Consider the following 25,624-nt stretch of genomic DNA (forward strand, 5'->3'; position numbering starts at 1 on the left):
GTATTTGGGGTGCTCTCTCATTTCCGGTCTCTGGAAGGAAATAATTTTCCAAATTAAACATTTTGCCCAGATGATTTGTTTTAATCTTTCTGATGAAATATATATATTTCGTCCCAGTTTGTCCTGACCAGTTTTTCTTGATGGGATGAATCCATGGACGTAAAGTGGAAATGATTGAAGAGTTCTCAGAATGTGGATTACTAGCAGTGTGTGTGTGTGTGTGTGTGTGTGTGTGTGTGTGTGTGTGTGTGTTGAATCTCTGTTTTAAAGAGGAAATGGGTTTGTGGGGTGGGGATGGGAGTGCCTAATTTTCTTTCTCATCCAGAAACACTATGTATTAAAATTGAGAGAAAGGAAAGTAAATTCTCTCATTTGATCTACATGCTTGTCCTACTTCTGTCAAATTTGATTTTTTTTTTTCTGTTTGACTTATGCTCATGGCAGTTGCATATTTGATCCTCCTGTGTGCAGGAGCACAGCTAGTACATTTCAATGTGCTGTGAAGAGTTGACAAACTTCTCCAATAGAAGTTTGTATGCATTTCTCACCATGAGCTCCTTCATAGAAAGCTTTTCCATTTAGGAAATGCCACCTTCATGTAGTCGCACACCACACTGAGAAGCTGTGGACTACCATACATGTGGTGATACATGTGCATGTATAATCATCTCCTGGAACTGCAGTCATTTTCTCCCCCTCTGCTTATACAGATGCAGTTCCTTCACAGGATGAAGCTATAGGTGCCCACATGTGACAAGATTGCCCTTTAATTGGCAAAATATGGGAAACTTCTGAATCCTCTCTGGCGTAGCCTTAAATCCTTGTTTCAGCCTTAAATCCACAAAAGCTATTATTTACCTGCTTGTATACTTATATATGTTAGCCATTTGTTGTATAAAAGAAAAGTTTACAAGTTCCCAGTTTTTACAAATTATGCCTTTTCTGGTCACCTGAAGAAGATTTTTACTCTCCACAGGTGACCAGATGAGTCGCTGTTTATAATCTCCAAAGTTGCTGTTGGCCTTGGAGGGAAGTGTTCCCTTCAGAGTTAACAAAAACTGGGGCGGGGTGGGTGGGGGATGTGCATTTTCGTCAGGACCACAGCGCAGCAGGAAAGGGTAAATACTGCAACATTGTGTGATGATGTTACTGAGCAGTTCCATTGTGGTAGCTACTCTATTTAAAACATACAGTTGCACGCACACACACAGAGAGAGAAACATAGCCAAGCTATGGATTTAATATAATGTGGCGTTTGGCCTCCAAGGTGGGAGATGTGCTGTGTGGCTTTGATTCACCATTAGATTCTCGAATATGCTTCATTTATGGGGTGTAGCTGAGGGGAGTGTGTTTGTGTGAACCGCTTCAGTAATGCTTCCTTTCTTTTGCAGGTTTTACGACCAGCCACAGCTAGCCTGGTCTTCACGTCCCAAGACAGATAAAGATCTTGCCTACTGGAGAAGAAGAGGCCAAGATTTCAGTGTATTGTTAGGTTATACTGACAGAGGGGACACCAAAATGAAAGGAACAGCAGCACCTTGTGACTTGTATGGGAAGGATAAAGAAGGTCAGTGGGAGGTAGGAGGAGGGACAGAGAACGTGAGGAAGATGGGCCTGCAGGAGAACTGGAAACTGCCTGGTGACTACAGATGGCAAAGCTTAAGAACAGAAAGTTGGAACCAGCCAAGTAGGTTTGGACGGCTAGTGTCTGATGGTGATAGAGGCAGGCTCCTTCAAGATATGTACTCAGTAAGACAAGGAGATGCTGCTGTTACTCCCCATGCAAAGGGGAAGTCTCAGTCTTTGCCCAGAGTTCTTTCACCAGAAAGCCTGAGGTCTGCTGAGGGGCCCTCCCTGGTCAACCACAAAGCCTCATTCAGTGGAACTCAAACAGTATCTTGTCCTGGCACTGGATTGGCCCTGGAAACCTCCAAACCCTCTGACCCAGCAGCCCACTTCCTTCCTTTGCCCAGGCCCAAGTATGGTAGACCCCTTAAGCCTCCTTCCTACGAACTTCATCGACAAACCAGGGGAGTGCCGGAAGCCACCTTGTTTCAGGATGACCAGCGCAAAGATGAAGCCCTCTCCTATTTGACCAAAGCGAATGAGCAGAGTCGGGATGCATGCATTCAAGATTCTGGTCTGGAGCCCCCTCTGTACATACCTCCCCCGTGTTATAAATCTCCAACTCAGCAAAGTGTGAACCGGCATTTGCCCGGTGAAGTGCCTGAGTATGATATGTGCTTTAATAATGGTGTGCAGAGCTCAGAGGTGAGAGCCATGCTTGGTTACCAGCCCTCTGCTAGCACTTTTGGGACTGTTGCTGAGCACCATAATGAAGAGCAGTTTCCTTATGACAAGACAGGCCATCCTAGGCACGTGGAGGGCTACCTGTCTTCTGTGCAGTACATTCCTTTTGATGACCCTCGAATACGGCACATTAAAATTGCACACCCAGATGCTCTCCAGGAGGATGGCAAAGTGACTGGGGATGCAAATAGGGTAAGTCCGTATGCCTTCCAAGAGAGTGCTCTGGACCTAGAGTACAACAGTGCCTTCTCAGATTTGTCAACCTCATTAAATCCTGCTGTGAAATGTGACCAAGTCCCTGGGAGCTCTGCACACAGCAGCCCATGGCTAGCAGAGTCCAGCGTAGATAAGAATCACTGTGCCTTCCCTGTCCAAAGAGACCGTTATGATGCAGGTAATGACTTGAGTCCCCCAAACCCCAAAGGCATGCTGTCTGCACAAAGCCCACATACAGAACCCCCCTGTGAGACTGTGACCAAAGTGAAAACGTTTGAACCCGGAACTGAGATCCAGAGCAAAAGGAGTTCAAAGAAAAAAACAAACGAGACTATATTTTGCTTGGTCTCCATCCCAGTTAAATCCGAGCTGAACCTGCCAGATACTGATAGGAACAACAACTTGACGCAGGGAGCTGGTGAGAAGAATGGGTTTGATAACAGTGGGGGTCTGCAGGAACAAAGTCTCCTCAGCACCTCTTCCACAGACTTGGAGCTCCAGGCACTTACAGGAAGTATGACCAATAAGAACGAACTACAAAAACAAGAGTTGTGGAGACCAGAGTTCAAATACATGAACAACCTCCGATTCCCACAGCCAGCAAAGCACAAAGAGCTCCAGTACTCTGGCTCGTGGCCAGGTGACCAGTACAAGGACCAGCAGACACAGACCAGTTTCACAGAAGAACCCAGAATCTTGCGGCTTGCCCATAGCTTGGAACCCAGTGGACAAAATAGGGTGGCAGCTTCCCAGTTGCCAAGATATACAGCATCCACCACAGAATCGGCACTGACGGTGTTACCTGCTGGTGACCGAAGATATAGGCAAGATTCATCCAGTGTGAAAGGTCAGGGGTTTCTTGACAAGCCCAGCAATAATGTGTGTTCTAAGACTGGAGTTCTTACCCCAAAGGCCTGTCAGAACCCCCCTTGTACATCATGCACTGCTCTTCCTGAACAAGGAAAGGAAACTGGTTCTGTTCCCAAGGAGGAAGAACGCACCCCTTGCAGAAGTAAGGAGCTGTTTGGGCAGTTCCTCTTGAAGCCTGTTAGCCGTCGTCCCTGGGATGTCATAAGTGAACTAGAAAGTTTTAACAAGGAGCTTCAAGAACAGGAAGAAAGTAGTGAAGATAGTGTGGAGAGTGAGGACAAGCAGGAGAGAGAAGAGGAGAAGGAAGTGAGGAAGGAGAGTAGGACCTGTAGGAGCGAGGGACAGAGCCAGGACCATCATAGACCTGGTATGCAGTCAGAAGCAGCCATATCAGTTGTTCCTGTGTTTAAACAGGAAAGAGAGGTGAGTAAATCTGAAAGTGCAAGGGGCAAATCTAGAGGCTCTCCTAGGTATGCTAGATCACAAAGCTGCTTACAAGCCAAAGAAATGGGTGAATCAGTTAGGCCAGCTGATGGAGATGTTTTTGCGGAACTGAGAAAGCAGGAAGCTAGGAAAAGGATGATAAAACAGGCTGTTGGTCCACAGGAAGTCCAAACAGTTCTGTCAGATATGTACGATGATGAGAATCATGACAATCCATTCAACAGCCTCTTCTTCAGGGAAGAAAACCAAGTCCAAAGTCATAGAGACACCATAATTGATTTTGATAGGCTGAAGATAAACACAGCACCCAGGAATAATCTAGCTTTAGAAAGAGGGTCTTTAGTACGATTGTCTTTAACAAACAGGAGTCAAGGCCTCTCTGAGCCAGATTTGAGAGCTGTAGGATTTGGTGATAGTCAAGAGCCTGGTACTCTTGATAGTTATGGGGAACCGGTCACTGCAGAGATTCCCCCCAATGAATCGCTTCAGGCAAGAGCTGCCAGGATCCTGGGCATAGATGTAGCTGTAGAATCCCTTGTGCCCAATAACAAAACTCTTCCAGATAAACACTCACTCTCTGATAGCATTCCCCAGAGCCTTGAGTTGTCAGCCAAGAGGTCACTAGGTGGCAAGATGGAGACAAAGGCAATTTCTTATGAGGGAAGGCGGAAGTGTGGCTGGACAGAAAGCTCCCTCTTTGTTGGAGACAGAAATGTCTCATCGGGATCTGTGGAGGACCAAAACCCTGGCCAAAAAGCTTGGTATGCTGAACAACATTTTGAGCACTGTAAACTTCTTAGTAGACAAGGAGAAGACCAAACTCCCCATCATGAGTCTGTTGTGGTTACATTTCCTGAAATAAGTTTGGTTCCACCCAGTGTGGAAAAGAGAGCCAGGAGCACGTCAAAGGTGATCGAGACACTGCAGGGCAAACTTGCATCTCCTCCCAGCCGAGCCGCCATGGATCGCTTGGTGAGGATGAAAGAGGTCGACTCAGTTTCTCGAATGAGACGTCTCAGCATAAAAAATGCAGATCCAAGTGAGGACCGGGAGGAGGATAAGCATCCAAAGGGGCCAGAAGAAAGAGGAAGTGATGTCTCCTTTGGCGGAAGTGAACTGCCCCGCAAACTATCACATGGGAATTCAGTTTCCAAGCGTATCATCTCATTGGCTGAAAATGGACTCTCGGACAACATGCATGAGAAGAAAACTGGAAGAGATTTGTTTTGTTTAGGTAAGATCTAAATTTCTCCAGGTTCTTTTGTGTGGTCAGTACTTTTGGAAGATGAATATTCACTTATCCTGAAAGATCCTCCAAAAGGAAGCTTTATCCTCCCCTTGTTCCCCTTTGAAGTGAAACTGCTATTCGGATGCAAGCAAACAACAATGCAGCAGAAAATCAGTGGTTAGAAGATTCAACTTGGTGAAATGTTGCACGGGGAATTGTATTGGTCTTGGGTGTACTATTTTTGGAGCACCACTGTCCTGCATGGCCACTGATGCACAAGTGCCAGTTGTACCAGTGTTTTCCAGATGTAGTGTGCTAAATTTGTTAAATGCCAATATAATCAGTATTTGAATGGGCAAGCAAAAGGGGAAACCTGCCTCTTGCTGCCTTCCCACTCCCATTTTCAGAGAAGAGGAAAGAGTGACAAATGTGGGAGAAGAGCTGCTGGCAACCTTCCCTCCTCCCAGCCCCCCATGTACTTTCAAAGCTTGGAAGGGTTGGTATCGAAAGGGGGCTGGCCCCCACCAGAGACATGCGGCAAGGCAGCATTTTGCACCTTGCCTAAATGCTTGACTAACAGACAGAAGGTGGCCAGTTCGAATCCCCGCTGGTATGTTTCCCAGAATATGGGAAACATCTATATCAGGCAGCAGTGATATAGGAAGATGCTGAAAGGCATCAGCTCATACTGCGCAGGAGGAAGCAATGGTAAACCTCTCCTGTATTCTGCCAAAGAAAACCACAGGGCTCTGTGGGCGCCAGGAGTCGAAATTGACTTGACGGCACACTTTACTTTCAGCCACCTCAGTACCTTGGGTTGCCTCTGAAAACCACGATATATGGGCCTTTGACTCATGGGTATTCTCCCCCCCCTCCAGTTCTAGAAGGTTCTCCTGCACTTTAAAGCAGAGCTTCCATTTTGGTTTTGAGTGGGTGGTGGTGAGAGATTTGAATGGCAGAAGGGAGGGAGAATACTGAAGCACGGTTCAAAGGCCTGTCCAAAAGCAGTGTATCTTAAAATCGTGATTTACTTGTAAAAAAATATATCACTGGCTTATAATAGCCAATGATATAGGTGCTGCTTAAAAATAATATATGGTCTGTAATATAGAGAAAGGGGCTTCCTCATCCTTCAATAAGTGGTGCTTCTACTTCAAAGACGTTTGGCGTTTTACAGAGCGATTTCTAAGGTAACTATAAACATACCTATAATTTTAAAATGAGAGAGTCCGCTTTACAGAAAAGCCACATTGAAGGAATCATTCTTATTTACACAAACTGTAGTTTTAATAATTCACTAGATCCTCTGAGCACTTTTCTGTCACGCTGCCTTTATCAGAAGACGAGCTGCCAGTAACTGGCTTTGATTGATTTTTCCTCATGAGTCAAAATGAAGAGTATATCAAGATCTACTTTGGTCCAATGAAGCACATCTCCTCTTCTGAGTTAAGTTTCATAGTTAGCAAGCTCGTGATGCCAGAATAGATTTTGCAGGATTCCGTCTGATTCAGGAATGGATTTTAAATAAATCTCTCTGTGTGTGTGTGTGTGTGTGTGTGTGTGAGAGAGAGAGAGAGAGAGAGAGAGAGAGAGAGAGAGAGAGAGAATGTCCCTGGATAACACTGGGACACATAGTACACTGTGCTGTGTTCTACTGTCAGCCCAACAGATCTTTGTGGAACAGCTTTAGTAGAGACTTACCTGGATTTGAAGAAATTGTTTCCAGTCACTGAACCACACAGGGGAAAATGAAAACCTCTTCCAGAATGCTAATCTGACTGCTTACGTAACAGCATAGAATGCTAGAGATGGGCAAGACCATTTCCCTGCTTGACCCAAGAGAATGAGAGAAAATGTCTGAGTGGGTCACATGAAGATGCCCCTTTCCACATTTTGGGCAAAATAACTATGTGCTATTGCATATGCATACCCCTGATAACTTGGCAAAGAGGCACCTTTTTAACATGGTGATTCTCTTTATTTAGCAGGGGGAGAGTAACTGGCTCTATCCACCCCCAGCACAGGACCTCCAGTGATTGTTGCTGGTGTCTATCTTATGTTTCTTTGTAGATTGTGAGCCCTTTGGGGACAGGGAGCCATCTTATCTTATTTATGTATTATGTCTCTGTGTAAACCACCCTGAGCCATTTTTGGAAGGGTGGTATAGAAATCGAATTAATAATAATAATATTGCAGCAAGCAGATTTCCTTTAGTGGCAGTAGCTTCGAGGGAGTTAAGCAAGTGAGCCAATCCACATTCTAGAAGGGAAAGCATAACCTTCTAATCACAGAGAGACGTAAGCCTCACGCAACCAAAGAATCTCTGTATGGCGTCTAACTGATATGATCCTTGGAAAATTCCTTCCCAATCTCAGATCTAGGGTTTGGATCAGTTCCAAAGTGGGAGCAAAGTAAGAGTGGGCTAAAATAAATGAATCGAGGCCATCAGTGGCGGAGCGAGGATGCCGGCACCCCCGTCTATCACGGCAGGTGCAGCCTCCACCCAAGCGAGAGGCCCCCTACGTCTGACGTCAGATGCAGGGGGCATGGCTATGTTAGCAAATGGGGCCACCTACCCCATTTGCAAGTAAACTTCAGCCAGTAGTGCCTCTTCCTACTTGCAAAAGCAGAGCGATGTGTTCCCAGCTGGCTGAAGCCTTTAAAAAAATGGAGCCTTTTTTGAAAGGCTCCATTTTTTAACAGTTTCAGCCAGCGCTGGACTCCCAGCCTGGCCAGGAACATGTCTGTCTGCTTTTGCAAGCAAGGAGAGGTGCTACCGGCCGAAGTTGACTTGAAAACGGGACACATGGCCCTGTTTGCTAATGTGGCCACCCCCTCTGTGTCTGATGTCAAGACGCCAGGTATGGCCCCTGAGCACAGCGGTCCATGTTCTTGGGTGGGGGACACACAATGGTGGCTTCACCCTTGTATGCCATAACCATGTCCTTCAAGCCAAGGATATGCAACCTTGACTCTCCAGCTGTTGTTGAACTGCAAATCCCATCATCCCCAGCCACAATTTGTCCAACAGCAGCTGGAGAACCAAGGTTCCTACCCCTGCTCTAGACCGTCATGTCCCATCTTAACCGTCTGTACTGACCAGTGGTACAGCCACTGCGCCTGAACCTGGCTCTCCAGATATAACTGGGCTAATATCCTTCTTCCACTCTAGCTGCACCTCTCTCTGTTTGCACAGCAGAATCACTACTTATATTTCAGAGCGGTTTATTCACGTGATCACATTTCTCCTGTGGTAAGAGCAGCTATCCTGCAATAGCCTGGTTTTGTATGTGTGAAACGGGTCCCATAGATCAGCTATACTGGAGAGCTTTTCATGCCATATGTTCGTCTTGCCGAGGATAACTCCACCATGCAATAAAAGCGCTTTCCATTTTGATAACAGTGTTCCCATCTCGTCGGACCTCCCTACTACATACAGTCAGTCCACAGGGTACACATGACTGTTTTGATCTCAATTAAAGTACAGTGACTCTTGCTCTATTTTACAATTAACTTTTTGCATCCTTACACCCGCTGAAAACACTACATCATGGGAGGCAGAATGTTGGCCCACTGTTTTAAAATCATTGTGAATTAGTGGATTGCCTTTCTTTGTAGTGGTTGGATCTGAGGACAAAATATCTTGGTGGAGAGGGAGGGAGAATGAAATCAAGCTGCTTATGAAGAAGCCACAACACACTCTGTATCCAAACAGATTCTCCCTTGTAAGGTGATCTTGACTCCAACCATACACTAAAAGGGAAGGCATTACTTTTTGCACACAAACAGACACACAAGCCCCTTTCCCCAGTCCCCCGTGTGGTCTCGGGCTTGGAGAAGATTGCTCAGTCCCAATTATAGGATTTGAAGGAAGCATTCACTGCGAGAAGGGATGTCTTCATGCCTCCCACCCATGATCTATTTTGTGTCTCATCCTCTTGGTTCAGCAAGAAAATAGATCTGCCCTCAAAAGAGAACATGGTACATTTTCACATATCTGTCTCAATAGAATAACATTGAGATGGCAGCCACATGAGTGGGAAGCAGTGAATTCTGATATAGATGGGGTGGGGGGGGGGTTGTGTGTGTGTGTGTGCGTGCGCGTGTGTGCGCGCGCTCTGTTTGTTGCTGTTTTTAAGATTAAAGGCACTAGACTGCACAGAATTCTGTGCAGTTCCTAAAGCTTGCCATCCTTATCAAGTAATTGTGTATCAACAAAAAGTATGGCTCCTCCAGAACCCCGGGCAACCACTCCCTACACTCTGTGTTAAGTTTGCTGTATTGGAATATGACTATGCTGATCATTAAAAGCTTCATATGCACAGAAAGCAATTGCTTGTAACATGGAAGCAATACACTAAAGATGAATTGTGCACCAGATTTATTTACTTACTTACTTACATTTATATCTTGCTCTTCCTCCGAGGAGCTCAGAGCAGTGTACATGCTTATTTTTATCCTCACAACAACCCTGTGAGGTAGGTTAGGCTGAGAGATACATGACTGGCCCAGTGAATCTCATGGTTGAATGGGGATTTGAACTTGGGTCCTCACAGTCCTAGTCCAACAATCTAACCACTACATTATGCTGCTATGCTACAAATAATGCGTAGCTTTGTCCCCATTCCATTGTAAGAATCTATTGGATGGAGTGAAGTGGCTGATTCCTCTTGCTTTGCCCTTCCAAGGTTCAGCCAATAAAGGACTTTCACAAAACCCAGTGACATAATGAACTTGGTGTCATAGCACACACCCCATTAATATAGAGAGCTAGCATTCTCCGGTAGGTTTGGGTTAATATCCTCCAGTAGTGTTTAATGTACCGGGTATCCTTAGATAAGCTGTAAACTGCTGCAATCTATCTGTAAAATGGGGTTAGTAATGGCCCACCTCACAGGGCTGTTGTGAAAATGAGCACTAGAAAGACAGTCAAACACTTGAGTGTGAAAATGCTGTATTAAGCTGCAGTCCTTTACAGGGCGACCAGTGTGTACTTCCTGCTGAAATCCAAGGGAACTGTAGGTATAGCTGAACAAGGGGAAGTGCAGCCTAAATTAGTACTACTAATAATGGATGCCTTTCCTATCTTACAGACTCGTATGATCCCACCAGAGTTGAAAGAGTGTGATGAGAAAATGCACACATTTCAAGAGATCTCTAACCTCCATGGAACACACTGCTGGGCTCCAGCACACGGGCTTCGCTTTGTTTTCGGGCACAGCCTTCTCGCTGCCAGTGGGGAAATAAGAAGTACTTGACATCCCACTGCTTTCTAGAGCTTGCATGAAAAAAAGAGGGGAGAGAAAACAGGCCCAAATCTCTCCCTTTTGGAACCATCTGTTTTTTGTAGCATTAAGACTTAATGCCTCCACTTGGCATGGATTGGTCATTTTAAACTCTGCTGAGCAGCGTTCAGCCAGGATGGTAAACAGGATGAAGACAAGAAGGGTGGGGCAGAGCTGAGTGGAGGGATTGCTGGCTTATTCCTCTGTCTCAAACGTAAACAGGAGAGATTAGCAAAATGATTTTTGAAAGAATGTGAATTTTGAAGCTAAACATCCAAACCTCTGAACCCTCAGCTTTGTTTAACTTTGGCCAGAAAGCAGGCAGCGAGAGAGCCGCGGCTGCCTTTTCCGTCCGAGTGGATGCAAGCCAGCAGGAATGAAGGCTGATTGACTGACTGTGAAATCTGCCTGGACTTCCACAGTTGGAAGGGGCTTTGGTTCTTTCAAGTTTCCTTCTTGCCACGTGCAAAGAAAACAAAAGCAAATGCTCCGCACATACGACGACAAAGCCACGGAGTTGTTGCACAGGGCCACGATTACACGTAGTACAGCTATTGCTACCAACTTGCTGTTTCAAATTGATGTGAACTCACCATCCTGGCCACTGTTTTGCACTCAGTGTTATGTACTTATATATATTTTTTTCCTGTCTTTTTATTTTGTAGTTTAGGCTAGAAATTCTTTATATGGCCGAATTGCTAGTTCAATCTGGTAGATCCTTCAAACAAAGCAACTTTTTAAAAGAGAGTGTGTTCTATTTTTCTACAGTATAGGCAATTGCTGAACGTTGGCGAGTTGAAAGATATATCTGTTTTTCAGCAGATGGGCTTTTTCGGAGAAGCTAGCCAAGAAGAGTGTACTTGCGAATCTTGTACACATTCCGTATAATCATCTTGCCCACAATTTCCACTTTCTATTGCTGTAAAAAGAGGCATGTGTGTCATGTGCCTCTCTCTCTCTCTCTCTCTCTCTCTCTCTCTCTCTCTCTCTCTCTCTCTCTCTCTCTCTCTCTCTCTCTCGTTTTCTTACCTGCTGGGCTGCTGCTTTCCAGTGAGATTACAGCTGAAAAGGTCCAGGGTGGTCTTCTAACCCTAACATTCCACAGATTTGAAATCACCACAAAGTAGGTGAGGCTTAATATCTAGCGCCCTGACCCTAAGGAATGGCTTAATTTGCAGCAGGTGTAAGTATGGCTTCTTGAAGCAGGGCAGTCTTCTGTGGAATGTGAGGTTGAGTCTGTGAGTCAGTGCTTCTCCTGTTCTCAGGAGAAACCAGTCTTGTTCTTCACTTTATGTTTTGGGTGCTGCAGCTTAATGCCTTCCTTCAAGGCACCATAACAAACCACACAAGAGGACACAGTCCTCTCCACAGTGACTCGATTGCTTGGCATTGTGGGCCTGCACAGAGGATAAAGCTTCAGGGTCAGGTCCTAGTATCATCATTGCCCTAGCAGACCTGCTTGTGTTCATGCTGCAGTCATTGCACCAGATCTTACAAGCACCTGTATTGGCTCAGCAGCGTGCAAAAATGGGCTGTCACCTTATCACATTAGCCCTATTAGGTGGATGTTCTAAAAACCATTGATCACACTTACAGGCACCAAAAGCAGGTTGGAAGTCCCACCCAGGGTTGGGGCGGATCAAGTTTTTTGTCACCTGTAGGCAACCAAAGATTTGCCACCCCAGCAAGTGTTCCCCTTTACAAGTTCTGTAAAGGGCTGGTGGGGGCAGTTAAATCTCTTTTTAAAACCACCACTATGCAGCGGGGATGGTGGCGAGAGCTCCTTGTGGGACCACCTGCCTCCCAAATCTTGACCGGTTGGACCGTCTTTGCACATGGCGGCCGAGACAGTGGGGAGAGATCCTCCCACAGACCTACCTTCTTCTCAAATGACAAGTCGGGCTGTTTTGGGCCAAAAATGGCCCGACCTGTCATTTGGGAAGAAGGTAGGCCCATGGGAGGAGCTCTCCCCACTGTCTGCGCTACACTGACAGCGCAATCTGTCATGATTTGGGAGGCAGGCGGGCCCATTAGGACCTCTCGCTGCAGTTGCCACTGCACAGCAGTGGTTTTAAAAGGTATTTAAAACTGTTTTAACTTTCCCTTCCCCCCAACCCCTGATTTGCCACCTCTCAAAGTTTGCCACCATAGGCAAGTGCCTCTCTTGCCTATGCATTTGTCTGCCCCTAGCCCCAGTACATCACTCCCACCTTGCCACTCACAGAAATGGCAGTATTTGAAGCGGAAAGTGCCATTGCCATTATGTCGGATGGCCTGATGGGGCAGGACTCCCAACCTGGTTTCCCCACTTGTAAGCATGTTCTGCAGTTTTTCATGTAACATCTCAGTAGGGTTTCTGTGTTTGGGGGTTTTATTTTTACACTATTCCCCACCCCCACCCCAACAATTCCATGTTTGTTCCATTTGTGTGACCATGCAAAGAGCTATTTTGTCACTTTGTAATCGTTCCTTTTTCAAAATATTCCAAGCATATTTAAAGAGAACCATGTGCATTGAGAATTAACAATTATTTAACCTGCACAATGTTTATATAGATTTTTTTTTAAAAAAAAAATTGTCCTGTGTTTTTGTTTGCTAACATGCCTCTGAAAATTTATTTCTGTCTGCTTGTATTGGCCTTGTATATGTTATCTTTCTTCTGAAGCCATTTTCTCTTAAGCATTTCCAATTTCTGGTATTTTTGGGTGGTCCTATGATTTGGCCAAATATAAAAATCACCCACCTATTGTGCTTTGGCAGCCACAATTGCTTATCTGTAATACACAGATTCTATTACATAGAATCTTTATTAAATATTTAAACTTTGTTATACATTAAACAAAAAAGAATGGTTTATTTTATTGGAACGTGCACTTTCTTTCTTCTGTAGTTGTAGGTGGTCTGTCTCTCTACCCTATTTAATCCTTCAAAACTTTAATATAATAGTTGATAATCCGGGGGGGGGGGGGAATACAATCGAATCAGCCTCGGCGTGAAGATGGTGATTGCTGAATTAAAATATGTAAAACATCCATAATCCCAAATGCATTTTGTGAATGTCCAAAAATACATACATATTTCCTCTCTTTGGCAACACTTATCTAAATATGCTTGATGACATTCATTGGTGGACCTCTTCACATGCAGTCCTGACCACGTTTTTGTGTATCCATGGTTGGGCAATGGAGAGCCCACCTTGGTGTATGTGGTTTTATTTTTTTTTAAGGGTTAAAAACTATAGTTCCCAAGGCTGGAATGGCCTCCAAGGTCATTTCTGCCCACCATTTTGCTCAGCAGAGCCATTTTGTGATTCAACACACACACCCCGGAGCGAGGAAAATCCCAAGGACAACCGGTAAAATTGGAGGGGAGGCATTGCTGGAGAGCACACTACAGCACTTTATTTCTCTGATTTATGCCTTTTTTAGCCTCCAGGAACCTAATCCCCCTCCAATTCCTGTTGCCTCAATGTCTCGTTACCCATTGTTCCATTAGCCACGGTTGTAGCTGAGACTAGAACCCCCGCAGATAAGGTCCACCTCTTTATGGATTTTCAGACATTCACAAATTTGTCCAGGATCGTTGGCGTTCGCCAATTTGTAACCAGTGACACCTTGGGGTCTCTGTGTGCCTGAGGCAAGATACCAAATTCCCTCCTCCCCCCTTTTAAAGGCTGGGGGCAGAAGGGTATCTTGCTTCCTTGCTGGTGCGCCAGTAACTAGGGATGTGCATGGAACCGGCTGGCCCAGTTTGGTTTGAGTCTGGACCAGACTCAAACCCAACCAGGCCAGTTCGGCTCGGCATCCCCTCAACCCCTCCCCCGGTCCGGTCCGGTCCGGGGGGATGGTTCGCAAATGTTTTTTTAAAGAATTTTTTTCTCACCTTATCCCCCTCGGGGGAGTTCCTGGAGGCAGCGGCAGGGGGGTCCATGGAGGTTCCCCCTTCCCCACCAGCTCTCCCTATGGCCCCCTCCAGCCACCAGGCCACTGGGAGAAGGCCGTAGAGCCAGCTGAACCGGCCAGAGGGGGCCATAGGGAGAGCCATCAGGGGGAGGGGGAACCTCTGCAGGACACACACACCCCCGCCACCATCTCCAGGAACTCCACCGAGGGGGATAAGGTTAAAAAAAATTCCTTTAAAAAAAAAACCGACCCCTTCACAAACCCCTGAACAGTCGGGTGGTGTTTGGTCCAGGGTCAGACCAAACGGGGTGGTTCAGTTTCACCCCGAACCGTTGAACCGGCTCAGTGTTGAGCTGGTTTGCACATCCCTCCCAGTAACCAGCTGCCTGAGACAACTACCTCACCTCACTTCATGGAAGGACCTTGATCATAACAGATTATGTTCTTGTTCCTCATAGTAGGATGAACCAGGATAGGGCAATTCCTCAAAAGAGATTTGTCTAGTCATTGACTTTAATGTAGATGTATAATTTAATAGGGTACCTCACACTTGAATTACCTATGCCTGTGAGGGAAGGACAATTGTGTTACTGCAGTGGAGTGCAACTGATCCGAAACTGAGGCTTGTTAGGTTTATTGAACAAAGTTACTAAGGTTTATTACTTAACTACTCCCAAATTATAAACAACAGTCCTACTCAGTGAAAGATCATCCTAACAGAAAAATAACAGTCTCTGCAACCATTTCTTCTGAAGCACAATATTTTGTATCAATAATATTTTTCTCTTGTAATTCTCTTACAAAGAATCAATATCAATATGTTTACTTCTCTGTGTAACCCTCTCAATTTGTGACAGAATAATACATTGTTGGTTATCTTTATACATTACAGTAGGCTTCGGTGCAACTACTCCAAAATATTCTAGAAATTTATGCAACCAAATTACCTCTTGAGAAGCTTGTGCCACAGATATATATTCAGCTTCAGTTGAAGATAAAGCTATTATATATTGTTTCTTGCTTAACCATGAGATTGCTCCTCCTCCATAGAAAAATACATTTCCACTAGTTGGCTTTCTGTCATTTCTATCTTCAGCCCACTTGAGTTGTTCACATTCCAGCAGGGGTCTTTCCCAGCCCTACCAGGAGATGCCAGGGATTGAACGTGGGACCTTCTTCATGCAAAGCAGGTGCTCTTCCACTGAGCTATGGCCCTAGTTCATGGTACCATCTTTATCAAGGTGCTTATCATCTCTCGGGTCACTTCACATCAAAAGACTCGAGATGCAGGTTTTACTTTGGCCTCTATCCTGCTTAGATGGGTATGAAACTGCCCTGATAACTGGCTTGGAGTTGCCACTGTCCATACATACTGCTTGCCTCCCCTCCTTTGAATACCAACTCATTCAGTACTCTGGCTCCAAGGTTTTCAGGGAATTTTAATTTCTATATAAACAGACCACTATTTTACAACAGCTCTGCATTTCACCATCACCCTCTCCTTCAGAGGAAGTTGACTCTAAAGGCTATCCTGAAGTTTCCATTTTTCAAGGAACTAGGAGAGAAAAACAGCCGTTTTATTTGCCCAGGATCTCAGGTCTTCAAGTGGCAGCACGGACCCTACGTCAAGAAAAGAAAGTGACCATTTGCACCCAGTTCATCTGTGTACTGGCTAAACCTGTGGAGCCATTGAAGAAAACCAGACACGGCTTATTGCTAATTGCTTTTTATGCATACAATTATCCACTAAATCTCTCGGCAGGGGAGTGGAACAAACACTGCATACCATGCTCTTTTGTTTTTGAACATTGCTAGGAGTCCTCCTGCAATGCCGCCTCCCACCCAGGCTGAGTAATGTGTAAGCAACGTGGGCTGGAGCCTTGCATGTGCACAATCGGGTGAAGCGGGTGGGAAGAGATTAAGCAAACTCCACAGTCATATTGACCAACACATGGCAGAGATTAGAAATGAAAATGAAATCCCTCAGCCAAGGAAGCCACAATAACATACTGCTCATTAAACAAATGAGGAACTTTCCGTCCTAGACAGCAGAAAAGCCTGCCGCCTTGCTCCAGGGCTGGTTGGAGAGAATAACCAGACCCATCCCAGGAGCAATGGTGGGACTCCTAAGGAAGAGGGGCACATGGAAACAGCAGAGGATGTCTGGCAGTCCCTCTGCCTCTGTTTAAGCTGAGCAGGTGATTTTCCAGAGGGACTTTTCATGTATTTGTGATGGGCTTCCACTGCCAAGGCTGCATAATTGCAGGGGATTTTGATTCAAGGCAGTGTGACCCAAGGGGGATTCAGAGGGGAAAGAAGGAAGCGAAAAGGCTAAGCAATCATACAAACATTTGGACAATACCATTGCCTGAATGTCTCCCATGCCACCTTTTTATGCTCTTTGTGCAACATAAATATAGCCATATGGGAACTACATATGAAATGTTGGGCAGCATTATGGTAACAATTCATCTATTCTTACCTACAGAAAACTATCAAACAAGTTGCTGTATGGAATAGGCAAACATGAAACATAGAAGTCCCAGCCCTAACTGAAAATAATAGCAGAGGAGAGAGGTGTGAGATCACAAAGGTGTCTAGGCTTCAAAAAAACACATGGGGCCAAACACTGAGATGTATTTAGGAACCTAGGAATCTGCTTTCTACTGAGTCAGACCATTGGCAATATTGTTTACACTGACTGGCAGCAGCTCTCCAAGGTTGCAGGCAGAGTCTCCCCCAGCCCTACCTGGAGATACCAGAGAGTGAACCTTGGACCTTCTGCATATCCTTCCACTGAGCTATGGGCCCCATCCCCTAAGGGGAATATCTTACAGCACTCACATGCAGTCTCCCATCCAAATGCAAACCAAGGCAGACCTTGCATAGCAAAGTCATGCTTGCTACCGCAAGATCAGCTCTCCTTTCAGGAAGGGCTCAGAAACCTGAAGTGGTGGTTTCTTTGTTATTTGATCAAAGATGCTGGAAGGGATGGAGGAAAGAGAGTGAACATATGAAGCTACCACACAATACAATGAGTGAGACTAGAAGTCCATCCAGCGCCAATGGTGGAAATGTTGGGGGTGATGGGAGCTGTTGTCCAGCAATATCAGGAGATCCTAAGGTTGGGAACCCCTGCTCGACTACTAACTACTACAATATATATGCCGCTTTTCAACAGAAGTTTCCAAAGCAGTTTGCACAGAAAAATAAATATTGGTTAGCCCAGGGTGGATCTGAGTTAAATTAAATCGATTTGAACCACGATTTAAATCACTAGTCAATAAGACTAGATTTAAATCATGTTTTTTACATAAAGACTCATTCTTGCTGGTATAATCTTAATATTTACAACCAGATGAAGGTTTCATTTTTGGTCCTCTTCTAGAAAGAAAAATTGCCCCAAATAATCTTACAGAAACCTCTGGAAGAGCATGACATTGTGAATAAAATATAAATATTGCTTATATACAGCCTCATGCTACATAATTAAAAACTAATCCTTATTTCATGATGAGTAACCTTTGGACTATAATGTATCTTAAATAGAAAACTAACTATAGATAGATTTTTCCCCTCAAAAAGCATTTTATTTTTTAAAAATCTGATTTAAAAAATTTTAAATCCAATTTTTTTTATTTATTTATTTTTTATCATTGATTTTTATCCACCCTGGGTTAGCCTAATATTATTCTGCTTGGAAAAAGCTCTCCAAGGTCTTGGGGTGTGGTGTTTTTGGTTACTCCATTCCGTGGTCCAGGCCAGCTTTTGAATAATGCTTTAGTTACTTTTATTCCAGTCCTGGAGTAGTGGCCAACAAACAGCCAGCAGCAAGAGCACTGAAGGCAGACTGCACTTGCCTCTCTGTGAATAATAGCTGTCTCATTAAACCATTAATATTCCTGATTCAACTCCACTGTCTTGTCCTTGCACTGGGTAACATTTGGGTAGGGATCTTTCTTCTCACCACCTACATATCCCTTTTAGCCAAAGATCCCAGGGATTGAATCCCAGGTACCTTCTCCATGCAAAGCATGTGCTCTGACACCAAGCCACAGCCCTTCCCTGAGTGCTGGCTGCCTCTGGCCCACTCAAGCTACAAGTGTAGTTCTTCAAAATCTGAACTTTCATATGGTGTCCCTCAGGGCTCTGTATTGTCTCTGAGGTTGTTTAACATCAATATGAAACCGCTGGGAGAGATCATCAGGAGATTTGGTGTGGGTGGTTATCAGTATGCTGATGACACCCAAATCTATTTCTCCATTTCAGCATCATCAGGAGAGGGCATAACCTCTCTAGATGCTTGTCTGGAGGAGGTGATGGGCTGGATGAGGGATAACAAACAGACTTAATTAAGATAAGACAGAAGTACTCATTGTGTGGGGTCAAAACTCGAGAGATGAGTTTGATCTGCCTGTTCTGGATGGACAGAAGTGTGACCATCACACTTCCCTGGAAGAAACAGGTATGCAGTCTGGGGGTGCTTCTTCATCCAAGCCTCTTCCTGGTGTCCCAGGTTGAGGCAGTGGCCAGAGTTGCCTTCTATCAGCTTCGGCTGATACGCCAGCTGCGTCCTTTTCTTGAGATAAATGATCTCAGAACAATGGTACATATGCTGGTAACTTCCAGACTGGATTACTGCAATGCACTCTATGTGGGGCTGCCTTTGTATGTAGTCTGGAAACTGCAGTTGGAAAGAGCTACATTGGCTGCCGATAAGTTTCCAGGCAAAATACAACGTGCTGGTTATAACCTATAAAGCCCTAAACAGCTTGGGCCCTGGGTATTTAAGAGAACGTCCTCTTCGTCATGAACTCCACTGCCCATTGAATTCATCAGGAGAAGTCCGTCTGCAGTTGCCACCGGCTCGTCTGGTGGCTACTCAGGGACGGGCCTTCTCCACTGTTGCCCCAAAGTTTTGGAATGCGCTCCCTGCTGAAATTAGAGCCTCCCCATCTCTGACCATTTGAAAAAAAATCTTTAGACTCCTCTGTTCACCCAGGCTTTTAATTAAATACTGTGTTAATAGTTTTAAAATTGTTTTAAAACATTGTTTTAGACTTTTAAATTCTTGTAATGTCTTAACTTTTTCTGCTGTCATTTTTAACTGTTTAAACTTTTTCTGTTGCCATTTATTTTGTTTTGTTGTAAACTGCCCAGAGACATACGTTTTGAGCAGTATAAAAAAATATGTTAAATTTAAAAAACAAAAAACAAGTAAGTGGGAGCAACCGTGCTTCTCTCCTTCCTGCCCCTCTCCATGGCAACCTTTACAGAGCCTTCCTGTCATCCAGCTCATCTCCATCCCAAGGGAACCTAAGAAATGTCAAGCCTCTTCAAGCCCCACCCGCTTCCACGGCAGCGTTTGAAACGGTGCTTGTGTCTCAAGAGCTCCTTCCAGTCACAAGACTTAGACACAATGCATTTCAGTTTGCTTGTTGGGTTGCCTGGTCCATGGCGTGAGAAGCCGCTTGTTAGGCCTACAGCTCCTGCCAAGCCAGACCCTGGCACATCTGACATGTCAGGCCACTCGCCATCGTTGACTGCCACCATAATGACAGTTGTAGTGATTATTTATACAGAAGTTGGGGTGTCAATATGGGAAACGATTTTTTAAAAGAGTGTTGATTGGTATGCACCCCTGCTAACTGAGCAAAGAGACATCTTTTAAAGTGGTGATTCTCTTATGTGGCTGGGGGAGAGCAACTGGCCCTATCCAACCCCAGCACAGCATCCCTCCAGTGGCTGTTGCTGGTGTCTACCTTAGGTTTGTTTTTAAGACTGTGAGCCCTTTGGGGACAGGGAACCATCTTATTTTTGTATTGTTTATTTTTCTATGTAGACCACTTTGAGAATTTTGTTGAAGCGCAGTATATAAATATTCGTAGTAGTAGTAGTAGTAGTAGTATAGGATTGGGAAGGGGCCTCCGAAAGCTCTCTTAGAAACGAAAGGCTTGAAGCAAATTTTTTTTAAAAATCCCCTCACACTTTTGGGGGGCAAATCCAGACATTTGCAAAGTCCTGAATAGCACCATAGCATTGAAGGGTAGGGTATAATCCCTGTTAACTGAGCAAAGAGGCACCTTTTAAAGTGGTGATTCTCATATATTTAACTATAATTGTGAGCCCTTTTGGGTCAAGGAACCATCGTATTTATCTTTCTATGTAAACCACTTTAAATACTTCATTGAAAAGCAGTATATCAGTAGTAGTAGTAGTAGTAGTAGTAGTAGTAGTAGTAGTAGCGGATGTGGCAAGGACTGGCAGTTTATTCCACAGGTTCTTTAAAAGTCTTGGTGGCAACAGGCTACCTCCAGGTTCAGAGGAAGGATGCCTCTGAAAACCAGTTGCAGGGGAGTAACAGCAGGAGAGAAGGCACATCTTCACCTCTTGCCCATGGCCTTCTCAGAGGCATCTGGTGGGCTACTGTGGGGAGCAGGGAGCTCGCTTAGTTAGGCCTTGGGTCTGATCCAGCAGGGCTCTTCCTAGGTAGCTCATGAAGCAGGGCGGAGGGGAGGGTAAATAGAGTTTGTCAAATAATAGGAAGTTCCTCTGGTTCCTGTTCTGAGAGGGCCAGTCTCCTCTATGGACAGCAACAGAACATGCCCATGAGAACAGCAGAGTAATCCTCAAGCACAACCTTCAGTCTTGGATACCACTTGCTCCCTACTCACCATGGAGAGAACAGCAATGCCCCCATGACCCACCAGAGAAAGGCTCACCGGTGAGTCCTAGTCCTTCAAGTTAAAAGAAGTGTTTCTTTTTGTGCTATAGTTTATAAGGAGCCAGAAGTGCTCACAATTCTGTGTGTCAGTGCCTAACAATCGACGCAGCACTTCCTTAGTGACAGAGTAAGCTTTCCAGTCCAGCCTATCGCCCCAAATATTGTAGTGAGGTGGTGCCTTGGAAGAACAGGAGTCTCTGCAGAAAAGCCAGAATATAAATACAGGCCGCCTAATGTGTTTTAAGTTATTGGCTTTTATTAAATGTTGTTGAAATAAAATGTCATTGTGTACTATTTAAAAATCCAGACCGAGTGCTCCTTGGGGGATCTCAGTAGCTTTGCACTCATTGACCAGAACACTGGAAGAAGGAAACACATTTATTTCTAGTGGGCCCCAACAGAAGCTTCCCCCGCACAGTGCATGATAGGCGTAAAGCCCCCACACCAAGGATTGCCAGCTTCCAGGACTGGCCTGGAGTCTGGGGATTGACCCCAATCCCCAGGTGACTGTAGAAGGCAAATCGGAGATGTTCACAGAAAAATATTGGGGCATGGGGGAGCGGGGGAATCTCCAGGAATAGCATCAGTCAGGGTTGGCAACCTTACCCATATCCCCTACAATCCCGAACCAAATTATAATCCCACACACTATTTATTTAAGAAAAGGGGGGGGGACACAAGCATGTCCTAGCCAATGGATAGGACTAAAGTCATGTCCAGTTTGGCTCTGATTTTAGATTGGAAACTGTAGCACACTGCAGCACATCTGGATACTTGTGCATTACCTGAGCACCCAGGTCTTCCTCATCAATATCCACAAATATCTCCAAATCCTATACCTTTCTCCACTGTACACCTTAGAATGCCGTTGCAGGGTTCTGAGGAAATTTGTCAAGGAGACAAGAATGGGGCAGGAGACAGTATTGCCCCAAATCTTCTATCTTAATGTAAGACCCTATGTGGTTGAACTCCCCCTCCCCGCCATCTCAGTTCAAAATGGGTTCATCCCAAGCCTTTCCAGAGAATTCTCTGGGAGGAAAGGCCTCTGGAATCGTAGATTTGGTTCATTTCAAATACTTCCCCATCTGGCCCTCACTGCCCCCACAAGCGTCTCTGCAACTGTTTTCCTTTCTTCTAGAACAGCAAGCCATGGCAAAGTATTATTTGCTTAAACATTATACTTTAGGCAAAGTATTATTTAGTATTTGAAGTACAATTGAAAATACTGTTCCCAGGGTTCTTTGCACTGGGAACGTACTGTTTATAAAGCTTTCAGGCCTGGTGAAAAATAACTTGCCCCTTTGCCTCTCCCCACTGCTGCTCCTGGAAGGCAAGTTTTGGGGACGGTGAAGAGGATGGGAGCAGTTCGGAATGGTCTGCGTTTATTCAGGGGGTAGAAAAAATTCTTAGCTGAACAACGGCCAACTTTTCAAAGTTAAGGATCCTGTGTCTTTAAAACTGATATAGGAGAGAGGGCAAGTTCTCTGTATTGCGACATGGTAAATAAAACAGCACTGACTGAGGTACAGTCTTCTCAGCAAATCTTAAAATTATAGAAGCCGAAATGCTGACTATTTCAGAAAAACGTCAGAAACCCCCAGCAATAAGGGACCTCTCCCTGCTCCCTCAACAAGAGTCTTCTTCGTCTGACAAGAGTCTTGTTCACAAGTTACTGTCTTGGTGAATGCATGGAGGAGCAAGTGGGGTCATATGTTGGCCCTGCACCTGACTCCTATGCGTTTGATGGAAATTTCTGAATGAGGAGGCCTTTACTGTACACACATAAATTATCCATGGAGTGGGGTGGGGATCTTGTCACTTACTTTCAGGAAGCTTGCACCATCCCATTAGCACACCTCAGCCCATCATTACTGGAGGCTTCACCCCTCAACATATACACTGCGGCAAAGCCTCCTATATGCATTACCATATAGATCAGGGCTGCATATAGAACTAAGGCTTTCCTGCAGATATTGGACTCCAGTTCCCATCATCCCTGACTCTTGGCCACTGTGGCTGGGCATGATAGGAGTTATAGTCCATCAACAGTTGAAGGGACCAAGTTGTGCAGCTCTGGTATAGACATAATTATTTTGGGCCTCTGGGCTTTCCCTCTCCAGAACAGGAGCATCCATCTTCCCTTTTCCATTCAAAGAAGCAGAAGGGGTTCCCCCCTACAGTAAAGTTCCTGTGTATTATGTGGGTATTGTGCCACTGGAGTTTGATTTGGGCTAGTATTGTGACAGCCAACTATTGTAACTAAGGATAAAGTACATTTTTGCATCATCTGGGAAAGCCATAAGAAACTGTTCAACTAAAGTACCTGGCACATGAAACAATGAGACTTGTCTCTCCCATACAAACATGAAATGGGCCACTACATCTGTACAAATCTCATGTGCTACCTTTGTTTGGAAGGAAACCTTCTGCCAAGGTGGTGCTCTCAAAGGCAGATAATGTGCCTCAGGATTATTTATTCAGTCTGATCCTTCTCTCTCCCTTCCATCCAAGTCAGGGAGTCATATTTGCATAAACTCTCCCTAAACTTAAATGAAAGAGAATGCAAATAATGCAGTGTTATCACTCGGTGACTATGTAATTGCATAGATAAGACGAACTATTTAAAACTGTTTATTCACAATGAAGTTTATACTTGATCGGATGCAGCACAGACATAGATAAGGGGAACAAACAAACAACAGCAGCCTCAGGGAACCAACTGTGCCTTTAAAAGGTCCTCTTAAGTGCCAATTAAAACGTATTATTGTAGTTACACCCCTCAGTGGAGGAGACAGCCCAAGCTGTTTGGCTGCTTCCCTGATTGCCGACATTTATAAAAGACTTGACTGTTGAAAGTATGGCAGGAGTGTTGGAAATCAGAGAGGCAGAGAATCAAAGGATTGGGGCACACTTTTCGTGTGTTCTCTGCCCTTCCTTTAAAGAGTTCAGGGAAGTGTGGGTGCGACTATACCACGTCATCCTTGGAACAGTTTTGCCATGCAAGTTAGACTGGTGACAGTGGCTTGCTCAATGCTACCCTGTGAGAACAAAAGCCCTGTTGGTGTGAGGGCCCGAAAAGCAGAGGGTGAGTGGAAGCAGGATCTTCGCATCTGGGCCCAGTCATGCCCTCCCTGCGTTTATTGGATGTTCTGCAGAGACTCTGAATAGATCACGGATGCAGAGCTTCAGCTCGCCCGTGTTTTTGGACTACAACTCCCATAATCCCCAGCTACAGTGGCCAATAGTACGGTATGGTGGGAGTTGTAGTTCAGCGTCTACAGGAGGGCCGAAGTTGTGCAGCCCTGGTATAGATAGACTCTAGGCCAGTTTGGACAATAGTTTGCCTGCCCCACATGATAAAGACCTGAGTGCCTCATGAGCAGGCACATCTCATCCCCAGCACACCGAGGCTTAGCAACGTTACTGGCTTCAAGAGAGCCCTGATTTTTAAGTTGTTTTAGACCTTGCCCCTGACTTCTATGCGTCAGAGTTTTAGATGGTTGTATTTTCTAATTATTTAATTGCAATTGCGACTACTATTACTTTTTATATACCGCTTTTCAACAAAGGTTTCTAAAACGGTTGACGTAGAAGAATAAATGATAAATATATAAGATGGTTCCCTGTCCCAAAGGGCTCACAGTCTAAAAAGAAACATAAGGCAGACACCAACAACTGTTGGAAAGGGCCCGTGGCTGGCTCTTCCTTGCTAGATAGAAGAGAATCGCCACTTTTAAAAGTGCCTCTTTGCTCAGTTAGCAGGGTACTTGATTGTGGTATTTTTGTTTTTATTCATTGTAAACCGCTCAGAGTTGTCAGATGCTGTGGTAAAAATATAATAAATGAAATTAACTGCCCCTCTACATGCACTCGAAATACTGCTTTAAAGAAGCATGAAGGGCTCCAGAGGTTACAAAGATTGCAAAGGTGCCACCACCTTCCACCGCAATGGCTCTCTTGTGTGCCACTCATAGGAACATAGGGAGCTGCCATATACTGAGTCAGACCAATGGTCTATCTAGCTCAGTATTGTCTTCACCGACTGGCAGCAGCTTCTCCAAGGTTGCAGGCAGGAATCTCTCTCAGCCCTATCTTGGAGAAGCCAGGGAGGGAACTCGGAACCTAGATGCTCCTTCCCAGAGCGCTTCATCCCCTAAGGGGAAGATCTTCCAGTGCTCACACTTTTAGCCTCCCATTCATATGCAGCCAGGGCAGACCCTGCTTAGCTAAGGGGACACATCGTGCTTGCTGCCACAAGACCAGCTCTCCACTCAGACAGCCCCTGGCGAATTAAACTAGGAGACCTAAGTGCAACGGATGTCCGTGCTTTGTCTTTCTACTTGCTCCTGGCAGGGTTCTGCCCCTCCACTTTGCCATTAAACCTGGAGGAGGATTCCAGTGGAGGAAAGGTTTTGCAATACCACCACCTACTGGATGGTCAATGGAAATGCTCGTGTATAATCCCAATGCCTGGGAGAGCATAGCCGTAACAAAGGTTTTAACTGACAGTTCTCCAGCTTTTGTGTTTGTTGTGCTCTGTATTTAAGTTGTAGGCAGGTGTGAGAAGAAGAAGAGTGAATAATTTTGCACAGTGGATGTGATTAAAATAGTGCAGAGTGTCCAAACCTTGTCCTACTTGTCATTA

General features: G+C 45.0%; 1 protein-coding gene across 4 annotated transcripts in view; it reads left to right on the top strand.

The window, feature by feature from the left end:
* The window catches only part of JCAD (junctional cadherin 5 associated), a 114,706-nt gene extending 101,492 nt beyond the window's left edge, over positions 1-13,214 (top strand). For all 4 annotated transcript variants that reach the window (XM_053263191.1, XM_053263193.1, XM_053263190.1 and 1 more), the window contains exons 3-4: positions 1,392-5,074; positions 10,162-13,214. In XM_053263191.1, coding sequence (XP_053119166.1) covers positions 1,392-5,074; positions 10,162-10,196 — 3,718 coding nt within the window. In that variant the 3' untranslated portion in view covers positions 10,197-13,214. The remainder of the gene's footprint in view (positions 1-1,391; positions 5,075-10,161) is intronic.
* Positions 13,215-25,624: the final 12,410 nt, after the last annotated feature.

This window comes from Hemicordylus capensis, chromosome 6 (assembly GCF_027244095.1).
Source record: "Hemicordylus capensis ecotype Gifberg chromosome 6, rHemCap1.1.pri, whole genome shotgun sequence".
Lineage (NCBI taxonomy): Eukaryota > Metazoa > Chordata > Lepidosauria > Squamata > Cordylidae > Hemicordylus > Hemicordylus capensis.